This window comes from Odocoileus virginianus, chromosome 22 (assembly GCF_023699985.2).
Source record: "Odocoileus virginianus isolate 20LAN1187 ecotype Illinois chromosome 22, Ovbor_1.2, whole genome shotgun sequence".
Lineage (NCBI taxonomy): Eukaryota > Metazoa > Chordata > Mammalia > Artiodactyla > Cervidae > Odocoileus > Odocoileus virginianus.
Genome location: NC_069695.1, coordinates 3,743,848 through 3,766,576, shown reverse-complemented (window position 1 = coordinate 3,766,576; position 22,729 = coordinate 3,743,848). Strand labels below are relative to the sequence as shown.

General features: G+C 46.3%; 1 protein-coding gene and 1 long non-coding RNA gene across 3 annotated transcripts; one reads left to right on the top strand and one right to left on the bottom strand.

Moving 5' to 3' along the window:
• Positions 1-2,375: 2,375 nt before the first annotated feature.
• LOC139030350 (uncharacterized) lies at positions 2,376-4,829 on the bottom strand. The gene is made up of 3 exons (XR_011482658.1): positions 4,549-4,829; positions 3,133-3,331; positions 2,376-2,889 (listed from the first exon to the last, which is right to left on the bottom strand). It is a non-coding gene; the product is annotated as an uncharacterized lncRNA (long non-coding RNA).
• On the top strand, positions 4,052-22,454 carry ST8SIA3 (ST8 alpha-N-acetyl-neuraminide alpha-2,8-sialyltransferase 3). 2 transcript variants are annotated; one of them, XM_020877329.2, is made up of 4 exons: positions 4,061-4,808; positions 6,269-6,388; positions 8,799-9,356; positions 12,220-22,454. In XM_020877329.2, exons 1-4 carry the CDS (start codon positions 4,630-4,632, stop codon positions 12,500-12,502), a joined length of 1,140 nt encoding a protein of 379 aa, XP_020732988.1. In that variant the 5' UTR covers positions 4,061-4,629; the 3' UTR covers positions 12,503-22,454. The 2 variants fall into 2 exon arrangements, with proteins under 2 accessions (XP_070308577.1, XP_020732988.1); XM_070452476.1 differs by lacking the exon at positions 8,799-9,356 and having other exon boundaries at positions 4,052-4,808.
• The last annotated feature ends 275 nt before the right edge of the window (positions 22,455-22,729 follow it).

Sequence of the window (22,729 nt, the reverse complement as noted above, 5' to 3'; positions counted from 1 at the left end):
ACTTTAAACCTCAGCTGAGAGGTTGCCCTCTGTGAAGAAGCCCACCTCCAACCTCTCCAGACAGGGCTCATCGCCCAGTTCTCTCATCAACCCTTCATCGTTGAGCTGGTCACATAGCACAGACAGAAGTTCTCCTTCTCTCTCCCATCGCAAGACCGTAAGCGTCATGAGCTTGAGAATGATCATATGATGCCCGTATCTGCCCACTGGGGTATAGGACAACCAGCACATTCTGTTTAGTGAATTGATGAAAGAAAACAGAAATAAATAAAGGAACGATGCAGTTTCTAACCAGACACCATCCATCCCAGATTTCCCATCCAACTGGTGCCTGTAACTTATTCTTGGTAGGCATGCGTTGGTGAGGAAGCACACAGGGCAGTAGAACTGTGTCTGCAAAAAGTGGTGTTGTTCTGTGTGTGTGCTCAATTGTGTCCAGCTGTCTGTGACCCCACAGACTGCAGCCCCACTAGGCTCCTCCGTCCATGGAATTTTCCAGGCAAGAATACTGGAGTGGGTTGCCATTTTCTAGTCCAGGGGATCTTCCCCACCCAAGGATCGAAGCTGCATCTCTCATGTTTCCTGCATTGGCAGTGAATTCTTTACCACTGTGCCACCTGAAAAAGTGGGGAAATACTTGTATCCAAAATAATAACTCCCCTAGGAAACATTAAGTCAAAGAAGTCTTGAGATATATATATATATATAGATAGATAGATAGATAGATAGATAGATAGATAGATAGATAGATAGATATAGATATCTTGTATTCATCCTCCTGAACTCCTGTAGAGGTCAGATTTCCAATGAAATCTGAAAAGTGAAATTTTCTAAAAGTACCTGATTTTTATTTTACTAAGTGGCTATAATCCCAGGCCTGAAAAATATCAGATTCTGTAACCTCAGCTGCTCTTTGATGAAGCAGTCCCAAGATTTTTCACTCTGGTAATTACTGAGCAATCCATTTCTGCCTTTAGGCCTGGCATAGGATTCCTGCATGCCTATTTATTTTCTAGCTAATTTGGTTCCTTTACATCATGTGACCTTCAATGATCCATATGCAATATGGGAATTATCCTAGCAGGACTTTCTTCAGAAGGTTCACAGAGGTGTGCTAAGCATAAGTAATACATCAGTTTTTAAATCCAAGTGGAATGAGTCCATATCCTATGTCCCAGGAAAACCTGTAATGCTATAAGAGAACCAAAGAGCTTCTTTGCCATTTTCTGTAGGAAAATGCCTCACCACGTACGTCTTTTTCTATGCATTCTACAGTAGGATATTTATGGGGTCGCAGAAAGACACTAAAAATGTACCCAGGCTGTTTTAGCTCATATTTATTAACTGTTTAATACAAGCCAGGAGCTGTGCCAAGGCCTTCACCTGCTTTGTTTAATTTTTTCTCAGATCCTGGGGGGTTCTTTATTTCAGTTCTGTAGATAAGGAGCTAGAAGCCCAGAAACTGACAACTTCTCCAAGGTCACAGAGTCAGCATTCCAGGGCCAGTCTGCTGAGTCCAGAGCCTGGAGCTATAACCAGTGTCCTCTGGACTCCACGGCAGGCCCCTCTACCTCCTGGTCAAGAAGAGTTTTTTTCCAGCATGTGTCATTCCAAGACAGCTCTCATAAGGTCTTATTCCTTTGGGCATTTTACACTATGATCTCTCATATGATCTCTTTTTATAAAATTATATTTATTAAAAAAATATGGTTCAAATATTCATCATGCACAGACCTGTAAGCCTTCTCTGTAACTTTTACATAGGAAAAAGTCCCATGGAGGAAAATAATTGTGTCCTCTTGAACTACATTTTTAGATTTTGATATAAAATGTCTCGAGTGGGTACAAATTACTGTCTTTTCCATTGGAAACAGACAGTGGCATTCCGTGCACTGCCGTCCACACCGGACTTGTTTCACATGGAGCTTGTTAGGTCCTCAAACACTCCTTAAACATCTAGACCGCACACAGGGAGGGTGTGGAAACAAGGGCTTCCTGGGTGGCACAGTGGTAAAGAGGAGACACGGGTCATTGAGATTCCTAGATCCGGAAGATCCCCTGGAGTAGGAAATGCAACGCGCTCCAGTATTCTTGCCTGAAAAATTGCATGGACAGAGAAGTCTGGTGGGCTACAGTCCAGGGGGTCCCAAAGAGTCGGATAAAACTGGTTGACCAGCGTAAGTGTGCGTGCACACACACACACACACACACACACAGAAATAGGGCAGAAGAAGACATGGCCCTGGTTCTGCAGGACCTTAGAGCCCAGGAGTTCACCACTTTGAGGAATTTGCAGCCCACAGACAGGCCGTAGTATCAGGTCCACCAAAGCCCATAAAATCAGAAGTTCAAGACAAAAAGAAATTACAGCCACCTTGAAAAACATCAACTTGTTTTATTAGAAAAGGCTCTTGAAGGCCAATTTCTGCCCTCTGGCTTCTGTCCTTAGTGCTTGTTGACCATTATTGGAAGTCAGTCAGTTCAGTCACTCAGTCGCGTCCAACTCTTTTCGACCCCATGGACTGCAGCACACCAGGCTTCCCTGTCCATCACCAACTCCCAGAGTTTGCTCAAACTCATGTCCATCATGTTGGTGATGCCATACAACCATCTCATCCTCTGTGGTCCCCTTCTTCTCCTGCCTTCAACCTTTCCCAGTATCAGGGTCTTTTCCAATGAGTCAGTTCTTTGCATCAGGTGGCCAAAGTATTGGAGCTTTGGCTCCAGTATCATTCCTTCCAATGAATTTTCAGGGCTGATCTCCTTTAGGATGGACTGGTTGGATCTCCTTGCACTCCAAGGGACTCTCCAACACCACAGTTCAAAAAGCATCAATTCTTCATCACTCAGCTTTCTTTATGGTCCAACTTTCACATCCATACATGACTACTGGAAAAACCATAGCTTTGATTAGACAAACCTTTGTCAACAAAAAGGACCAGGCCAAGAGTAAAGATAGAGGGAAGAAGCCACAGCTAACTTCAAAGGACAGAGCCAAAGAAACATGTGGGTTGCCTCTGAGCATCCAACAGCATGACTGAAAATGAATTAACTTTTGTTTCCAATGGACATTAAACCAGGGAACACGTGAATATGCTAAAAGAAACTGAAAGTCAAGCAACACAAACTTACCTGGTGAGCTGTCCCTCCACCCTCAGAAGCAGCCTCTCTGCCTTGGCTCCTTGGCTCCTGGGCTCCTCCAAAGGGAGCTGTGGGCATTCATAATGCATGGAGGTTTATCATACTCCAGCTTCTGGTCTGGGGCTTCCCCATGGCTCAGCGGGTAAAGACACTGGAGACGTAGGTTTAATCCCTGGATTCAGAAGATCCCCTGGAGAAGGAAATAGGAACCCACTCCAGTACTCTTGCCTGGGAAATCCCATGGATAGAGCAGCCTGGTGGGCTACAGTCCACGGAGTCGCAAAGAGTCGGAAATAACTCAACAACTAAGCACGCACGTGGCTTCTGATCTGAGCTAAGCGAAGCTTCAGGGCAAAGCTGAGCTGCCCAACCTGCCCAGGCCACAGGGATGAGTCAGAAAAGCGCAAAATGGAAAGTTAAATCAGAGCGACCCGCTCCAGTACTGGTCAACTCTGGGGCGGGCCTGTCATCCATTTGCAGGGTGCTGGGAACCAGCACTGGAGGAAAGGCGGGGGGGGGGGGGGGGCGTCCAGCCCTCCACCCTCATAGCTCAACTTACAGCTCTGCTATGCACGGCCCATCTTCTAGAGAGAAGTAAAGGATGCGCTGGGCAACCCAAGTGGATAGGGGAGAGATTATGGAAAATGCCAAGAAGGTTTGAGACGCTCACAAGGCCCAGTGGCTCTCCAGGGCTTCCTCGTGGGGTGCTAGGGCAGGTGCTGATCGGTGGGACCGGGCTCAGTGGTGAGAAGAGAAGCTTTTTAATGTCTGCTCCCAAAACCACTCTCCCAGCATCTCAGAAACACCCAGCTGGTGTGCATCCTCCAGGACAGCCCACCCAGTTACTTATCTCTGTATTCCACGATATACTTATAAAGCAATGAGCAGTCCACGGAACTAAGTCTGGGCGTCTGTCTGGCCAAAGGCATCGCCCCCGCCGGCACCCTCGGCGGGGAAGGCCGGGTAGAAGCGGGCTGCAGACTTCCGAGCCTCAATTCGCCTCCCTCTGCCACCTCCCCTTCACCCCTCCCTCTCCCGCCCCTCCCCCGGTTATTTGGGAGATTCGAGTTCATTAATTAAATCCTGTGCTTAGATCGAACTGTAACATTATTCCAATCACATTTGTCTTGCAGGCGGCAGAGGAGACGGCAGCCTCGCTGGAAACGCGCGGGGGAGCCTGAGCCGGCGGCCGGAGACGCACGGCGCGCCGTTTCAGCGCCGCGGCGCCGCGCAGACCCTCCGTCTCCCTGCTCAGCCTCGCGGGCCCGCTCTCCCCTGCCTCCGGGGCCCGGCTTCTCTCTGGGGCTCCTGCCCGCCCCTACCTCCGGGCCCCTGCGCGGCTCCCCAGCCCGGTCCCCCTCCCCCCGGCACATACGCTGACACGCGCGCGCGAACACACACACTCACACACACACTGACACGCCAGCGAGCTGCTGGCCGCTCAATGGACCGATTTCCCCGCTTTTCCTGATCCCAAGCCGGCCCGGGATGAGAAATTGCAAAATGGCCCGGGTCGCCAGTGTGCTGGGGCTGGTCATGCTCAGCGTCGCCCTGCTGATTTTATCGCTGATCAGCTACGTGTCCCTGAAAAAGGAGAGCATCTTCACCACTCCCAAGTACGCCAACCCGGGGGCGCCCCGAATGTACATGCTCCACGCGGGATTCCGGTGAGTGCGGGGCCTCTGGGCGCCGGCGGGTTATCTGGTTTATGGGGGCGGGAGGTCGGGGGGTGGGGGGAGGGAGAGTGTTTTGCCTTCTCCGAGACACTTTGGGCAAGATAACTGCGTGGTCCTTCCATGCCTCGCTCTGATTCTTAACACCATCGCCACCCACCTCCTGCTTTTTTTTTTTTTTTTTAACCCAGACGTCGTCCTCATCAAAGTGATTGCATTCTCATATTCTTCTTTGGCATCCCTTCCCCCATTTCAAAAATGGGGGTGGGGGGTGGGGAGGGTGGTTTAAGGAGAATGATGGTGGATGGAGAGGCCTTGTGTGTATCTGGGAGTCGGAATGGAGAGATGGACATGCGTGGCGGTGAGCGCCTACCCCGCGCGCGGACCGGGGAGAGTTAATGGCGCAGGCGCCGGACTCGTCTGGCGCGCTCTCCTGCTTTCCTCCCCCAACCCATGAGCCATCAGGCGCGGGTCTGTTCTCTTGCAGCCCCTGGGGTCCTCGACCTCAATCCTTACCCCCGCCCCGCCATAGCCCACCGCCCACCCCCACCCCCAACTCTTTCCGGGATTTCCGCAATCCCCCCCCACGCCGCCCTCTGCGGGAAACGAGCCGCCTAAGGGCCGCCTCCCCTCGCCCCGGGTCCAAGTCACCGCCCGGCGCGAGGATGGACTGAGAAGGCAGGCGCCGGGCGAAGCTTGGCGGAGCTCGTGGAGACCTTCTGCCCCAACTGTGACCGCCCCCACCTCCCGAGCTCTGCCAACGGAGCCTCCAGAGGGGCGGGTGGCGAGTACGAACTGCTCCCTGTGGTCTCAGCCAGACCCGAGGTGCGAAACCCAGGGAAGGAGTGGAGCGGGCGTCCGGAGGGCCCCCGGTCAGGGGACAGGGGCTGAAATCAGACCGAGGCTCGGGAAGGAAGAGGTTAAGGAAGGAGCCACCCCCCCAACCCACCCCCCACCAAGCCTTCCCCAGGGTCTTGGGTTCATCTGCCCTTTTCTCCAAAAATCAATCGGGGCGCGGCGCGGGGGCGCGCCGGCCGGGCCCGCCTGGGCGCGGCCGCTGTCCGCGGTGCTGACTCCCGGCCCTCCGCCCGGGCGCGGCTGCTGTCCGCGGTGCTGACTCCCCGGTCCCCGCTGGCGCCTCCGCTTCGGGCCGAGCGCCGGGCTCCCGGCCCTGCGCTCCGCGAGACGGCCATTTTATGGTCTCTCCCGCGCCCGGGGGGATGGACAATGGAGACGGGCTTCCCCGGTTCCCCTCTTCCTCCCGAGTGTGTGTGGGGAGCGAAGGTGGCCCAGACGAGCAGGGGGCTCGGGGGCGGGATGTCCCCGAGGTCGGCACCGACTAGCCGCCCCCGCCGCCGTCCCCGCCCCGCCGCCATCCGGCCGGACCCTGATGGCTCCCGTGGCTTCCCCGAGCTGAGCCCAGCGCGCCTGTCTGTCCCCATGCTCCTCTCCAGGTCGCAGTTTGCGCTGAAGCTTCTAGATTCGTCTCTGGTGCCCTTCCCGCATTCTGTGACCCATGAACTCCAAGCCAGACCTAAGTGGACATTTAATCGGACAGCGTTTTTACATCAAAGGTAGGATAGGAGATCCAGGAGGTGTCTTGAGTTCTGGAGCTCAAAACCAAAACAAAACAGAACAACAGAAATCCACTCCCCTCAACCCAAGGTGTATCTGCATTTCCTTCTTGGCCTGACTGCACAAAGGCTGATTAGTAACCCTTTTCTGTTTATGGAGTGCCCCCTCATAAAAGGAAAACATCAATAAGGCCAATTTGAAAAGAAGTTAAAAAAAAAAAAAAAAGTTGTTTTCAGTATTCTCCTTAACTTGAGCTTAATTGAGCACCATGATTTATGGTTAGCATGTATGGCTAATACGCCAAAGCCATTTATTTTAAAAGAAAAAAAAAAGTTAATGACAAAAAGACCACCCAATGCATTTTCATTGCCCCTCATTGGGGAAAAGAAAAAGAAAAAAAAAAGTAAAAAAGTATTCTCACTGAAATACAGAAGACACTATACTTTATCCCCAACAAATTACTAGTGAAAAATCTCAGCCCAAATATATTCAGATGTTTAAGTATGGTTTTGGTTTTTTAACCTGATTGTTCTCATTAAACTTTTATAGCTTTTAATACATTGTAAAAGCTACCCAAAATTACTCTTCATTGTCTTATAGCAGCTTCATTTATACATGGAGTTGTGTGTGTGTGTGTGTGTGTGTGTGTGTGTGTGTGTATGTGTATGAACCTTTCTTTTTTGAGGTGGGGGAAGAAGGATGAGATTTATGCAAATGTATGTATTTTCCTCAGTGATTTCTGGTCTACTCTTAGCAATCCCAGATAAGTCATTACTTCTTCCTTCTTGGTGGGATAATTACACTGCTAAATGGATGTGAGCCATCTAGTGTATTCATTAGGGGTATGAATACTTATTTTACAAAAGTTTATTTTACCAGTCTATTTAGGGTGTTGTGTTTTGGTCATAGAATTTCTAGTTATTGCACACTTTTAATCTAATGATGGAATTAAAACAAATTCAGTAGCTATCCATGGTACATGAAAATGTTTACTTGAAAAGTTGGCATAGAGTCATATGATTATGATTAAAAATTTTAAAACACTGTTTAATTAAAAATTAGTCCATGATAATAATTGATTAATTCTAAAACTCTGAAGTGTTTTCTTCTTTAACTTTTGTGGTTTTAATCCAACTTAATTTTCTAGGCAGCCCAGAAAATTGTCATGGGTCAAATATATTATATATTTCCCAAAACATATTTCTGTCTCAGTAAAAATGTTTAGGCCATGTGATCCAAATAACCAATTAGAACAATATTTCCTTCTCAAAACTTCCCTTCTTTCAATCCATTTATTAGGTAATCTTTAATTAACTTGCCTAGTGTCACTTTAAACTTTTACCTTTGTAACAGTTTACAGTGAATACTTAGTAACTTTGGAAGTTTTGGTTTAAAGCCTTCAGTGTATGTCACTCTGCATTTGGACAAATTGAAGTAATTTTTTAAAAAGTAAGATTCCAGGTAAAGTGAGAGTATGCAAAGCATTTAGTTTCATTCCTGCCATTTTGGGGGGCAAAAGACAGAGGAAGTTCAATGTGATTTCTTGGACCTGGAGAACCTAGTAGCAGAGTAACACATGACTGATGTCTCTTAAGTGTTTTAAATCGCAGAGACTTTAAGAGGAGATGGTTAATGTCGCCTAATGCTCAACATGAAAGCAACCAGAAATTAGTGCTAAGTACCACCCTTGCCTGTTTATCCTCTGAATTCTTAGAATATACACATGTTTTCAGGATTTACAATAGCTTCTTTTTCTAAAGAATTAGGTTTCTCTAACTCAATTGGGTTTCTATATAATCAAGTAGAAAAAGATTCCTTTTTCATTATTCAAAGGACAATAATGAGATTATCATCTCATTTCTATTAAATATTCAACTACTCCCACTGCTATTACCATTTTTATATTTTAATAATAGATAGCACCATACTGACTCATATCTATTTGACTCTTATCTGGACATCAGTGATATTTGATATTCCTTGTACACTATAGTCCAATAGCAAACAAGTAGTCCCTTAGTTGCAAGCTATAAGTCACCGAAGTTTGTGCATTAGTGTGAGCTCTTTGAGGTCTTTGTAAATTGTCTCCCTGTATCTTCTCACACAGTTTGGCCCATGCCTTCCCCTTGATCAAATACAGTTTTTGGGTAGAGCAGAAACCCAAAGAATCAGCAACTGAAAGCCATAAATCACAACATTTACAAGCCTTAGAGGATTACACCCAGAAGCTGAGAGGCTAGAGCATGTCTGTAATCCTGAAGCAGTTCTCCCTTCACTTATTATGAATGTATAATCTTTCTTGGGTTCAGTGTGCCTACAGTTCTTGCCTGAATGAAACAGTGTAAGACCTAAGATGGAAAATCAATTCTTTTGAATGGGATACATTTAATGAATCTCTTTTTATTTTAGGCAAGAAATTCTTCAGCATGTCGATGTAATAAAAAATTTTTCTTTGACCAAGAATAGTGTTCGGATTGGACAACTGATGCACTATGATTATTCCAGCCATAAATATGTTTTCTCTATTAGCAATAACTTCCGATCACTGCTTCCAGATGTGTCTCCCATTGTGAATAAGCGTTATAACATTTGCGCTGTGGTTGGAAATAGCGGGATCCTGACAGGGAGCCGGTGTGGACCACAGATAGATAAGTCAGATTTTGTTTTCCGTTGCAATTTCGCCCCTACGGAGGCTTTCCAAAGAGATGTTGGAAGGAAAACCAACCTAACCACCTTCAACCCCAGCATCCTGGAAAAATATTACAACAACCTTTTGACCATTCAGGACCGTAACAACTTTTTTCTCAGTTTGAAAAAGCTTGACGGGGCCATTCTTTGGATCCCTGCCTTTTTCTTCCACACGTCGGCCACTGTTACCAGGACATTAGTTGACTTTTTTGTTGAACACAGAGGTCAGTTAAAGCTCCAGTTGGCTTGGCCTGGAAACATAATGCAACATGTCAACAGGTGTGTATGTTTTATTGCCTTTAACTCACACCCTACCAGATGGCAAATCAATATCGTAATCTCTTGGGGGTGGGAGCTAGCTATCTGATTAGTTAGTTGTTGTGGTTAGCATAGTACCTTAGAACACATTCTGATGTTTTGTAATGCATGAACGGATCGTTCTAGGTAAGAAGTTCAATCTCCTACCCCAGCTGGTAACCAAGTGTCAAATGGAGAGACTGGTGTTTCATCAGCTTTGCCTCTCCACCAGCCCCCCTGTCCCCTTCCATGGTGGTAAGCCCAACAAGCAGTCATGGAAATCACCACAAATGAATAATTTTCTCTGAATGGACAGCTACGTCCCAATAATGCCAACGACTAAAGCAGACAAATCAAGTGGTTTTCTTAAAGATGCAATTGACTTTAAATGTTCCTTTTTATTTGATGGGTGTTTTTTTCTTTTTTTTAGATGGCCAAGATTAGAAAACCACCTAGACAAGTCAAAATTGTATAATTGGCTTTAGTCATTGGAGATTTGAGTGCCAAAACATGTGAAAAGTATTTTAGCAGCTTGTTGTTATCCCCTGTAATTTGAAAGACAGATCAACCAGGATACAGTATTTTCATCTAGTCTGATGAGTCTTAACTCTGGCTACACCTCAGAATCACTTGGAGAGATTTAAAAAATACTCTTGTCTGGGCTCTGCTTCAAGAGATCCTAACGTGATTTGTCTGGTGGGGAAGGAGAGCAACTCAGGCACTTGGCATGTCTTAATAACTCCCCTGATGATTCTAATGAGCAGCCAGAATTGGGAGCAGGCATTTAAGGGCTTCCGTGGTGGCTCAGATGGTAAAGAATCTGCAATGCAAGAGACCTGGATTTGATCCCTGGGTTGGGAAGATCCCCTGGAGAAGGGCCTGGCAATCCACTCCAGGATTCTCGCCTGGAAAATTCCATGGACAGAGGAGCCTGGTGAGCTGCAGTCCATGGGGTCTCAAAGAGTAGGACTGAGCCCCCACACACACACACATTTATAAAATGCAAGGAATTTTATAAAACAAGATTAATTGCAGAATTTTTTCTATAAATAATCTGAGGAAATTGCCTCACCTGTAATTTCCCCTATTCGAGTAGCCCCAGTGTCCTCACATACTCTCCAGGCGTTACTGCAAGTTAGAGTGGGTTCTGGGAGGGCTGGTAGACAAGGATTCTAAAACTTTTATCACATCACAGATGGGTACATACATAGTAGACATGCTGTAGTCCTCTAACATCTTCCAGATTTAAGATCTTGTAGCTGACCTCTCATGTAAGGAGGAATGATCGTGTAATCAGCTGGTATGTATCTAGCAGACAGGCTGATGCCAGCATTTATAGTCCACGCCAGAACTTTTTCTTGGAAAGAAAAAGGGCACTATTAAGAATTATGACAAAGATAACAGACAAAAACTGGGGCTATTTCAGTTTTCCAGGATGTATGGTTACCTTTTTAAGAGGTAATATAACCCAGCTTCTAAGTTTAAAGACGTATCATCTGAGGTACAAAGAATGAGTTTTTTACTGAACATCACTGCCCAAAATGGGCAGAACCAGAATCAGAAGCCAGGCGTCCTGCCCACCGGCCCTGCGGGCTTTCTGACTTCATCATTTTGCTCCCCTCTCACTCTAAGCACAGCTGTACCGAAAGAATCGTCAGGAGTCATTCTAACTCCTTAGGTAAGAATATGAAAACAAAGACTGAACTTGTGAATTTCACCTGGAAGGGGAATGTCTATGTGAAGCCTTCGGGTAGTGAAGAAGGGTCTAACTGCATATTACAGAACCTTCCGGAAGCAGCCTGTGTGACCCGCCTGGCCCCCAGCCTCTCAGGAGGCCCATGGAGTAGCCAGAATGACCCACTTGGGCTTAGACCAAACACAGTGGTTCAACGAAAGCTTGGAGGAAGTACGGTCTGTGGAAATCTGATTCATGAACAGGTTTGAGCATGCTTGCACACCAGTCATAAGTGCACAGGCACACACGTGCACACAGGTACACACTCCTTCACGCCACACCAGTCTCAGACATTTGGCAGTTTAGGTAGCAAGGCTTCAAATTACTCTCTAAATATGGAAGGCACAGCAACCATTATTTAGCATTTTTTACAAATTCAGAAAGTGTGTAAATACTTTTCTTAGGTTCTGGCACGTCAAAGAAGGGCTTGGAAGCTCTTGGTTAAGACAAAGGAACAGGAAATGTGGCTTTCACAAAAGGGTAGAAAAAAATAAGGCCCCACAATCTTTTCAAACCCACGAAGAAAGATTCAATCTCTGAGTTTGGGTAAGAAAGTAAGAGAAGAGGGCCCCTTAGATCCGCCCTTTACGTATGAGGGGCATGGCCATTCTCACTGATGGGCCTTTGCGGCATCCCCGGTGAGTCAGAGATACCACTCTTTAGGACAACCCAGAGCAGGGCCGCTCCAGTATTTCTTGCCCGGAAACTTCCATGGACAGAAGAGCCTGGCGTGCTACAGCCCACAGGGCCACAGAGTCGGAATGCCGGAGCGGCCGCACACACAGGAGCAGGGACAGCTCCACGCGTGTGGCTTCCGCGGTGACGGACGAGCCCGCCTAGAAGGGCCGGCACTTGGCTTAACCCTCTGCTATTGCCCTCTTGGAATTCTCGACTAAGTTTTAAATAAGGGCCCGCATTTTCATTTGGCATTGGGCCTCACAGAGTAGATGGCCCTGCCCTGAGAGTGTTTTGTGGTCTTCAGGATAGATTCAGAGTAGGACTGGCTACGTTACTTGGATAAATTCGCTTGCCCCAACTGGTCGCAGTGACTCGTCTGCCGGAAGCCTTCGGCCCTGGCCTCTGAATCCACCTGTGCTTATTGTTCCACAGGTACTGGAAAAACAAGCACTTGTCGCCCAAACGGCTGAGCACAGGTATTCTCATGTACACCCTGGCGTCAGCAGTCTGTGAGGAGATCCACTTGTATGGATTCTGGCCTTTCGGATTTGACCCCAACACAAGGGAAGACCTTCCGTACCATTACTATGACAAAAAAGGAACCAAATTCACCACCAAGTGGCAGGAATCCCACCAGCTGCCGGCCGAGTTTCAGCTGTTGTACCGAATGCATGCGGAAGGGCTCACCAAGCTGACTCTGTCGCGCTGTGCCTGAGAACTCCGAGCCGGAGCGCCGACGGCCGGCTTCAAAGTGCCCGACTCACACCGAGTAGCCCGTCAGAATAGACAGACCCCCAGAGAGTCTCACAGAAGGACCGTCTGCCCCTTAAGAGCAAAGGGGTCTTCCCTCCCCTTCTCCCTGCTCTTTTAAGGGTCTTAGCAACACCGATGCTTTGAAGCCTCGTGATCTAAACTTGATAAAGGGACGGTTGCATTGGGAACTCTGCTGCTAACGAAATGGTTTGAAGTATTTTCACGTTTGTATTTTAATAATAAACTGCCTCCTATATTTTTTTTTTTTCTAGTGAGGATTAGAGCTGCAGTGTCTACAGCTTTGCTCAGATAGAGTTCTCGCAATCAGAGGCCTCTGGGCGGAGGTTTGGGCAGGATTTCAGTTTTGCCTGGGTGGGATCAGACTCTTTGAAATGAAAACATAAAAAACTGGTTTGCGATATCCTGTCTTCCTCTCTCCTCCCCCCTTGCCCCTCCCACCCTCTCCCTTCCACCCCCTACAACCACTTTCCTGGCTCCACCACCATGGAGTTTTATATTTGGCTAGGAGTCATGTTGAAATAGCTTTGCTTGTATGTCTTGCATCTGTAATTGATACGTTCAAGGCTCTGGGTAACTGATGTTTCAGAACAAACTGACGGGTCATGATGGACCCCCTTGTGATCCCTTCTATAAGAAATGCCCCTCGGGAAGTTCTCACTGGTCCACGCAGCCATCCTGCAGCAGAGCAACTCCTCTCTGCAGGGAGGCACGCGATGCAGGGCATTTCTGACCATCACTAAAAAGCCTGTGGCGCGGGTGGCATCTCCTCTCGTGACCTGAGTGCTATTATGGGAAATGATCCTGATGGCACACCTTCAAGGGTGTTCCAGCCTGGGCGCAGTGCCTCCCACTGTCCCAACCCAAGCACTGGACTGGGACTTCCCCCAGAACGTAGAGGCGGGGAGTCAGCGCAAGTCTGGCACTTATAGAAGAAGAGGAAGGAAGGAGAATACTTAGAAGCTGTTATGGACCCCATAGCCCTTGAAGTGTTGTAACTGTGGTCAGGGTCTCTGAGAACCAGCAGGGTCAGAGGAGGTGCTCTGAGGCTGGCCAGGCCCCCACGTGAATGGCGCTGAGGAGAGGTCATCCTGAGTGCCACTGTGCCCATCAGCACCGCTCCAGAACTCCAAGGCGATTGTAGACATCAGATATTCCCTCTTTCCGCTGAAACTGGCTCTACAAATCTAGCATTTCAAAAGGAAAAGCCACTGCTTTGTGGCAAGACTGGTACTAAACGAACCCTTGGAACTGGAGACGTGTGGGCCTGCTGCAAGGGGTTCACCAGCAGTTCCCCTTTCAGCCTTAGGAGTAGAAATCACGTCACTGCTGACCCCAGCTTTTCACTGAGCAGCATTTGTTCTTCCAGTTCAGCCCAAAGTCTGGCCAAGTCGATGTTAAATTTTAATAAGAGTTTCTTTCTTCTCTCCAAATGCCAGTCAAGCACATTTATAATACATGTGGGTGGGGTAGCTTGTTCTTTAACAGAAATCTCTTCTAGATTGCTTGTAATGTTACAAATACTGTTTAAAATCATTGCTATTGTTCAGTAAGCAGCTCACTGCCCCTCTTTGGGAAGGTACCATCATGCTGAAAATCAAACCAAATATAAGTCTGATTTGATGAGGAAAGATGCCGTTCTTATGCTCATGCTCTGCCTGGCTCTGAAGAGAAGCTGTTTTATTCTAATTTTTCCCAGAAAGCTAATCAGGGCAGCTTACATAGAACCAGTTGCTAACCAGTGACAGAAAACTCATACAGGTTCAAACGTGTTACCACTGGTGACACACCTCACTCTGTTGTGTGAGTGACAATCATCCAAACAGACAGGAAGACATCAGAATGGATGGTTTGCAGTGGGAAGCCACTGAAACAACCTGATACTTGAAATAATTAGAAGGGGAGATGTCCAAAACACTTCTAAATGCAATGATACAGTTCGATGGGCACCCAGACCACATGCTTATTCCCTTATCACTTTAAAGAAGAAAGTACTACATTGAAAAAGAAAAGAAAAAGAAAAAAGAGGAAAGTACTACAGTCTTCATGCTGTTCTCTGTTAGGGTCACAGGAGATGGGAAACTGATGGGAGTGTTTAGTTGGATCTTCCAAAGCACTTAGTTCATTTGGTTTCAGCTAAGTGATAATGTCAATATTAGGATGAGATGGTTGGATGGCATCACCGACTGTATGGACATGAGTTTAGGTAGGCTCCGGAAGTTGGTGAAGGACAGGGAAGCCTGGCATCCTGCAGTCCATGGGGTTGCAAAGAATCGGACACGACTGACCGACTGAAATGAACTGAACTGAACTGAATATGGGCCAGATCCTGACTCTGGAGTTTTAATGCTAATGTGCCCACTAGATTTCACTAAATATGTGGACACTTTGAGCCAGGCAGGTTAAAAGAGCAAAAGGCCAGAATCTCTAAAGTCAGTTAATTGTTCTATTTGTGGACCATTTAAATTAGCTGTCATCAGAATGGCAAGTTTGGGGATTTTTCTTTAAGTTTCAGGAAGACTGAGTAAATCTCACTTCACTCTTGGCTCCATTTTAACCTAGAGTGAGAGGACTCTGTCATCTCCCACCATCATTTCATCCATCACTTTCACGAAAACTCAACATGCTGAGGAAACAGACCTGTTTCCCAGAACCAGGATGGAGAGATGAGGCTTATCTCCTGTTCCCAGGTAGGACTTCCTGGAGCTGATCCCAAAAAACCACCTTTCCCTTCATCTTTAAAAATCTCTGAAGACAATCCCAAGCCCTCCCATAGTGGTTAACCACAATTCTCATAATTTATCCATTCTTTATATGCAGGCTTTATCCTTCTATTGCAAAAAAAAAAAAAAAAAAAACTAGATTCAGCGTGTGGTTAAAGCATTGATCTCAGTTTTCAGCATGTAGTCAGCACTCAATATATGGCACCTTTTACTGTTATTTTTATTGGTTAGTTATGCCCTTGACCTACAGTTTCAGCATAGGGAAAATCAGCCTCTAGCTGATGATACAAAGTCTTTTTGTTTTTAAAGACTGTTCAAAAGATTAAACCTATATAACTACTGTCTTGACCAAAAGAGTTGGTGGGTCCTGTGAGCCCAATTTAGGGTGGCAGTGGTATAAATAGCCAGGATCTCCAAGGCTGTGTGGTCAATGGCAGTGACGTGGGCAGCAGGCCTGTGGGTCCTCCTTCCTGATTCGGCCACAGGTACCAATCCCTGGATTTCCCATTGACTTTGCTCTACTGGTTATAGGTTAAGGGCATCCTTTCGTCAGAACCGTTCTTCTTTTTGGTGGCTCAGATGGCAAAGAATTCATCTTCAATGCAGGAGACCCAGGTTCAATCCCTGGATAGAGAAGATCCCCCTAGAGGAGGAAATGGCAATCCACTCCAGTATTCTTGCTTGGAGAATTTCATGGACAGAGGAGCCTGGCAGGGCTACAGTGTCCATGGGGTCACAGAGAGTCAGACATGACTGAGCAACTAACACTTCTCTTTTTCAGAAACTCATGGCAGAGTCCTAACCCTAACCCGCACTATTGGAATAAATATCACCATAAAGCCCCCAAGTCTATCTTCATGTGACACCAACACAAATGACTGATTCAGTTGCACAAAAAAAAAAAAACCCACTAAAAAACAAAACAAACCCACAAACATTTAACAACCTGCTTAACACTACTCCCTCGGTTTTCATCAGTCGTTCTGAGTGTCCTGTGCAGACATGCAGATCCAGGGGAGACAGGGTTAAAGTGCTGTATTAAGAACCCCTCCCACACCCAGAAAATCTTCTCCATATGTGATGATTAAACCTCTGCAGTTCCTCTGCCTTTGCTTCTGTCTTAAGTGTCCTTGACCGTTGTACAAGTGCCGTGCATTTAGTAGTGTGTGTGCCTAGCAGTGCTGGCGGTGACCACTGGGCCATCTGTGTGACTCTGATGGCAGGCCCCCGACTATGGCGCTACCAGCCAGGTTGTGAAGGGAGATGGTCCCCTGGCCTCCTTGTGCCCAGGCCTCCACTTAGCCAGTTATCCGCAGATGTGAACATCAAAAGTAACCTGACTGGGTGGGGAAGCGGAGGAAGAGAAAACCTTTTCTTTTGACTTGGGTTGTTGTTCTAAGTCATGTCTGACTCTGTGATCCCATGGACTGCAGCACGCCAGGCCTCCCTGTAACTTTGCCATCTCCCGGAGTGCGCTCAAACTCATGTCCATTGAATCAGTGATGCCATCCGACCATCTCATCCTCTGCCACCCTCTTCTCCTTGACTGGGGCAAAGTACTAATTATTAGACACATTCAGTCAGCAAAGAGGTGTTGATATGAGGGCTAAGGCAACAGGGACAGAATTCTAGAGACCTAGGACACTGGGAACGGAAGAGCCTTTCGGTATCTCTGGTCCTAATCCTTGACTTTCCAAATGAGAAATGGAGAAACAGACAGGTTAAGTGATTTTCCCGAGATTGCACAGGTAATCAGTGGAGAAATTCTGACTCCTTATCTAGCACTTCTTGGCTCATCAGCATCCAATAACAGTGGACTCAAAGAGAAAGTGATTATGGTCTGGGGTCTACAAGGCACAGAAAATAAACTAAGTTAGAAAAGCTGAAAAAGAGGAAACAAGATTCTCCCTCCACTTAAAAAAAAATATATTTCTCAATGCAAAACAGAAAAGGAAATGCTTGCCTAGGTATACAACAGTCCATTGGTAGTAACCTACATTCTCTCCTAACATGAGAGGAAACCTACTTGGTAATGATGATTCTGATAAATCTGGTAAATCACAATGAAGTTACTGACAGTTCCCAGTTGACAGCTGGGATCTTAGTAATCTATTTACCTTAATAAAACCTTGTTTTAGTAATATGTATATATAATTTAAAAGTTGAGTGCTGAGAGCAGCTATGTACTTTTCCGTATGTAAAATTTTCATTTGAGGACTCTGGGTAAAAGTATGTTTTGTCAGTGCCTTTCCATGTTATAAGTAATTTCAAGAGCAGACTTTAAATTATTGCATTTAGTTCAATATGCTGAGAAGATGTGCAAATAACAATGAATAATTGGGGCTGGGTCTTCCTGTGCAAGAAGAGAGAGAGCCATTTTCTGTATAATTCTGGATCCTTTTCCCTGCAGTGGTCTGAATGTGCCAAGCCAAAGTTTATGCCTTGCCTCTACTTCTCCCTGAGTGTGTAGAACTATGCTTTTGCTCACAGAGAAAGCTGGGGCTGTGTGTGTGTGTGGCTGAAAAGCCCAGACAGAGGGTCATGGGTGCTGGGGACTTAGAGCCCCTGGGTCACCTGCTGGTCCTGTCTGGGCTCTGTGGCCCAATTAATCAAGGCCACAGGTGAGATGATACCACAGACAAAAATGAGGAAATATGCCTCTCTCACCCTTTGATCGCTTTGCCATATAGATTTAACATTTAAAGTGGGAAACATTTTAGAATGTCATTATTGTATTACGCAGTATTTCTTAAGATTTCTTTTTACTGTGATGACTTATCGAAGATATATGTGTTTGAACAGATGTTTTTATCCTCAGTGAAGCTCATTCTCTTGTTGTTAATTACAATGGATAATCACAGTGACGAGCCTGTTGTCGAGTAACTGACTCCTGTTTAAGATGACAATGGGGTTGTGGGGAGAGGACCTGGATTTGCTACCCATCCTCTAGCAAGCCAAGCTGGAAGGCGGGAGGAGCTGATACCATCCTTGCTCTCCTCCCCAGACCTGTGGCTCAGAATGCCCTGGAATAAAAGCCCGCTTACAAAGATCCCCAGGTGATTCTGATGTGGCCACAATTTGGAAACCAAAAGTCTAGACTGAAGTCACGTATACTGTGTTGACCAAAGTCGCTGAATGCTTGTCACTTCTAGTGCAGTTGTCATCAGATCTGCTCCCTGGAGTTATCACAATAGAAACACAGTCTTAGTGACTCAACCATTCAACTCTTTTGGCTAAATTGACCAGTCACTAATTTGTAAGTGAACAGTAACTGGTCAATTTTGTCAGAATGGATGCAGGCCTGAAGATAGTCAGAGTGGGGAACATAGCTTTAACCTACTTTACCCCAAGGCCAGCTCTTTATATGTCACTCTGGTTCAGACTAAGAGAGATCTCAGGTCACTCATCTTTAAAAATAGGCAGACTGAGAAATAGGAAGATTGAACAATTCATTCAGATTCTCCTTAGATGTCATTCCCAGAGCCTAAAATAGTTCTAAAGGGGTCTTATTTCTCAACCTCCAGGAAATGCCCCCAAATGCAAAGATCTTCAGGTTAAAATGAAACCAATCAAAGAAGGAAAAAAAGAAGAAGCTGAGGTTCTAAAACCAGCTGAATATAAAAGGGATGGTCAGTTGGCATGGGCTGCCTGGTGCCAGCCTGCCTGGCGCCAGCCTCTGTTAAATAAGGTCCCTCCATCCTAATGAGGGGCTTCCCGGATAGCTCAGTTGGTTACGAATCCTCCTGCAATGCAGGAGACCCCAGTTCAATTCCTGGGTGGGGAAGATCCCCTGGAGAAGGGATAGGCTGCCCACTCCAGCATTCTTGGGCTTCCCCGGCGGCTCAGCTGATAAAGAACCCGCCTGCAATGCGGGAGACCTGGGTGCAATCCCTGGGCTGGGAAGATTCCCTGGAGACGGGAAAGGCTACCCACTCCAGTATTCTAGCCTGGAGAATTCCATGGACTGTATATTCCATGGGGTCGCAAAGAGTTGGACATGACTGAGCGACTTCACTCCTGAGTTACTCTTAAATTACATCCTGATGAAGTTTTGGCCAGGCTCCTTTCCACAGCTGTGCCCATGCAAAGGCTTTCATCATCAGAGAAACTAGAGATCCCCTCTCTTTTCCCTGTTGTCGGGTTAAGAGACAGCTTTAGCTCTTTGGTGTGATGCTAAATGTTTAACAACTGGCTCTGAAGGATGATGGAGCCCTGATTTGTAGGACTTGCCAATTTCCATGCTATAGATGCTCTCCCTCATAGCCAATTTCCAACGGCTAATTCGATGTCAACCAGCTGAAATGTCACAATATGTTCTCAAGAGCCACTCCGAGCTGGCTCCAGCGCAGCACTGCCTGAACAATTTCTGAGTCAGTGAGCACCAAACAGGAGGGCTGGCCGTGGCTTCCGAGGGGCTCCATGGACCCCGCGTGCCACAGAGAGGCACGGCCACCCTGATCGATTCTACTGATTTTTAATATATTATTGGTCCTGGAGGCTAAGGGCCTTAAGGGGTTCACAATGCCCCCTTTTAGCCACATGACTCTTAGGAGCCTCTCAACAGGCTCCTCGGAGCCATAAGGAGCTACTAGCCACGGCTTGTCTGGTTTCTGAAGGTGGCCTTCCAGGCAAACACTCCGTAATTTAACTGCCAGTCGAAACCATATTTGGCTGATCTTTCCTCATATTGTATTGTCCATCACCTCTTGCCCTATTTGGCTAATTTTCCCTGTCCACTTACTCCCCAACCTTCTGATGTGGCACAAAAGTGACAGGCATCCAGAAATTAGTGCCTATAAAACAGCAGGGGGAAAAAAGACATCCCATTAGCTTACCTGTACCCATCACCCTTACCTGGGGAGACTCTGTGGTTCAAAGGTCTCTACCTCACCAGGGGGACACTTGGCTAAGCACTACTACCCTGCCCAGGGCTTCAGTATGCACTCAGCTGGACTTTCTCTGCACTCGGAAAATTCACGGTGGGCTCAAAACACCATTAAATAAGAATACACTAGGAACACAGTAAGGGAGGGCACCATGCAATGCCTTGCCCTTAGCTAAGCCCTTCGCTAAGGCTGGACTTTGAAAAAACCTACCAGCAAACACTTGGCCACTGCAGTCTCTGGGCACTGCGCTCGACTTTCCTTCTTTCTTACCACTAGTCAGACGTGAAAGCCCTATTTCCTGAGTGTTTGGAAATCAGACACCCTCCTGAGCCACAGGAAAAGCTTTGTTTGCAAATTAAAGGTTTTAGGATGGAAGTCATTCTTAGGTGGGTTTAATGAAATCCTTTGGAAGGCAATGCTGGGGGGAAAAAAGTGTACTTAATTCCTTACACATAGCCATTAAGTTTTTATTCTGTATGTGATAAATCAAAATTAGATCATAAAGAACCAAATCTACTTTCCTTGCTGTAGTAAAATACCCTACAGGTTCTGTAAAATATTTCTAGACTGTGAAGGTTTGAAACTCAACTTGGACATTTTCTATATTGTGTTCAAAAAATCAGGGTATACCTCTGTTTTCTGTCCTTCTTAACAACTATCAAAACGAGCTTGTTCCACTATAGTTAATACACGATGTTTTATTTTAAATGAGTTAGGTCCATGTTGAAATGTTTTTCTCTGTGTTCAGAACAATTTGCATATAGCCTGGGCACAAAGTAGGCTTCTATCTGGCTCTTTTCCTGATACACAAAGACGGATAGCTCACAGCTACAAACAGAAGCGATTTGACAGTGGTCCTGAGTTTACTGGGAAGAAATTCACAGCAAAACCAGCACTGAGGAACCAGCCACCCCCACAACATTTTCATCTTGTGAGGTAGGGAAGAAAATCTGGTAGATGATGGGAGAGAGGTTTGGTCAATGCGTGCAGGTGAAATAAAGTCACTTAAATATTTGCAGAAAGGAACAGATTTCCCTCTGAAATCTAGAACCTAGACCATTTTTGCAAGGCTTAGAATAGTAGGTACCCACGACAGAAATGCTCTTTAACCAGATTTCAAGATCCAGATCTAAGTAAGCCCTTACTAGGCAGAATGCAGCCTTACTACCAAGAGCCCTGGGAGGGGTTTATCGATGGGCTGAAATCCAAATACTGAGCATCAGCAATTAGCACTGAAATTCTCCCAGGGCTCAGAACAAAAGCACTGAACCACCCCAGGGCAGCGTCACTTATTCCCGCAGGGCAGTCCCCTAAGTCCACAGCAGAACTTCACAAATCTAGACATTAACTTGGGTCTAGATTCTAGGTGAATATCCTCAATGTGGAGATGGGGCAACTGAGGTTCAGGAAACAGAGAATGACTGATGTTCCCAGCTTGTTAACTGGACCTAGAGTCTGGGTCTCCCAGCCACTGATTCCATTATACTACACCACGCCATGCTACCTGCATTCTTTAGATGGGAAGTTGACAATCTATCGTGGAAGCACGAATCAGAAATCAAGACAAAAGAATGTATATGATATCTTCTCTCGTTTAACCTGCTTGGTTTTACCACCTCATTTTAGCATCATTTTAAGGAATGTTATATCATTGTAGGGTAAGGAATGAAGTTCTTTATAGAGTAATGATGGAACCAAAAGGTAGGAGAACAATGATTGTAAATTACAGAAATGCAGAAGAAGCATGTGTCAGGAAAAATAAATGCTTCTTAAGTCCGTATAACCATGGAGCCCTCCCCCCGCACACCGGATGCATTTGTTTTGGAAAAGCTACTTCCCGCTGAGAGACTGGCATTGAAGGCTTTACTCCTTTCCAGCAAACGAGAAGACCCCTTGCTCTCTGGACGAAGCTTCAGCCCTTAGGACTCAGACTCACATCTCTTACGAGAGGCAGCCTCAGTCACTCTTAGAAACGAGCTGCCAGATGGACAGGGCCGTGGAGACCTGACCGAAGCCAGCACGCTGGACTGAGGAATGTGTAAATAGCCTCCTGCCTTCCTGGTGAACAAGGATGATCATCTGTTTTTGTTTTTGTTTTTTTTTTCTTTTGTAAAGGTAATCGCGTGTATATTGTGACTGTAGTTTGTGAAGAAAATGCAATGATCTGCTTCGACAGCTCCCCAAATGTACCTGTTAAGTGTGGATGTGCCTGCCTCATTGCCTCCTGTGCCAAACACAGTACTGAATGCGTTGTTTTTAAATAAACTGTTTTATTGTGCATTGGAAAGCCCTACTGGTTGTCCTTGTCCCATTCAGGGACACACACACACTCACACACACACACACTGCATCCAGTGAAGAGATTAAATGCACCCTCCTTATCTCATTCCCTGCACTTTAAGGACTTCTTGGGGACTTGCAGGACTCCAGAAAGGTTGAGCTTGGTTGTTTACAGCCATGAACTAGTAGCAGATACTAACTAGCCCCCAGTGCCCAATTTTTCCCTAGGTCCTTTAAATGCGCATCATGCAACGGGCCTTAACATTAATAATAATAATGATG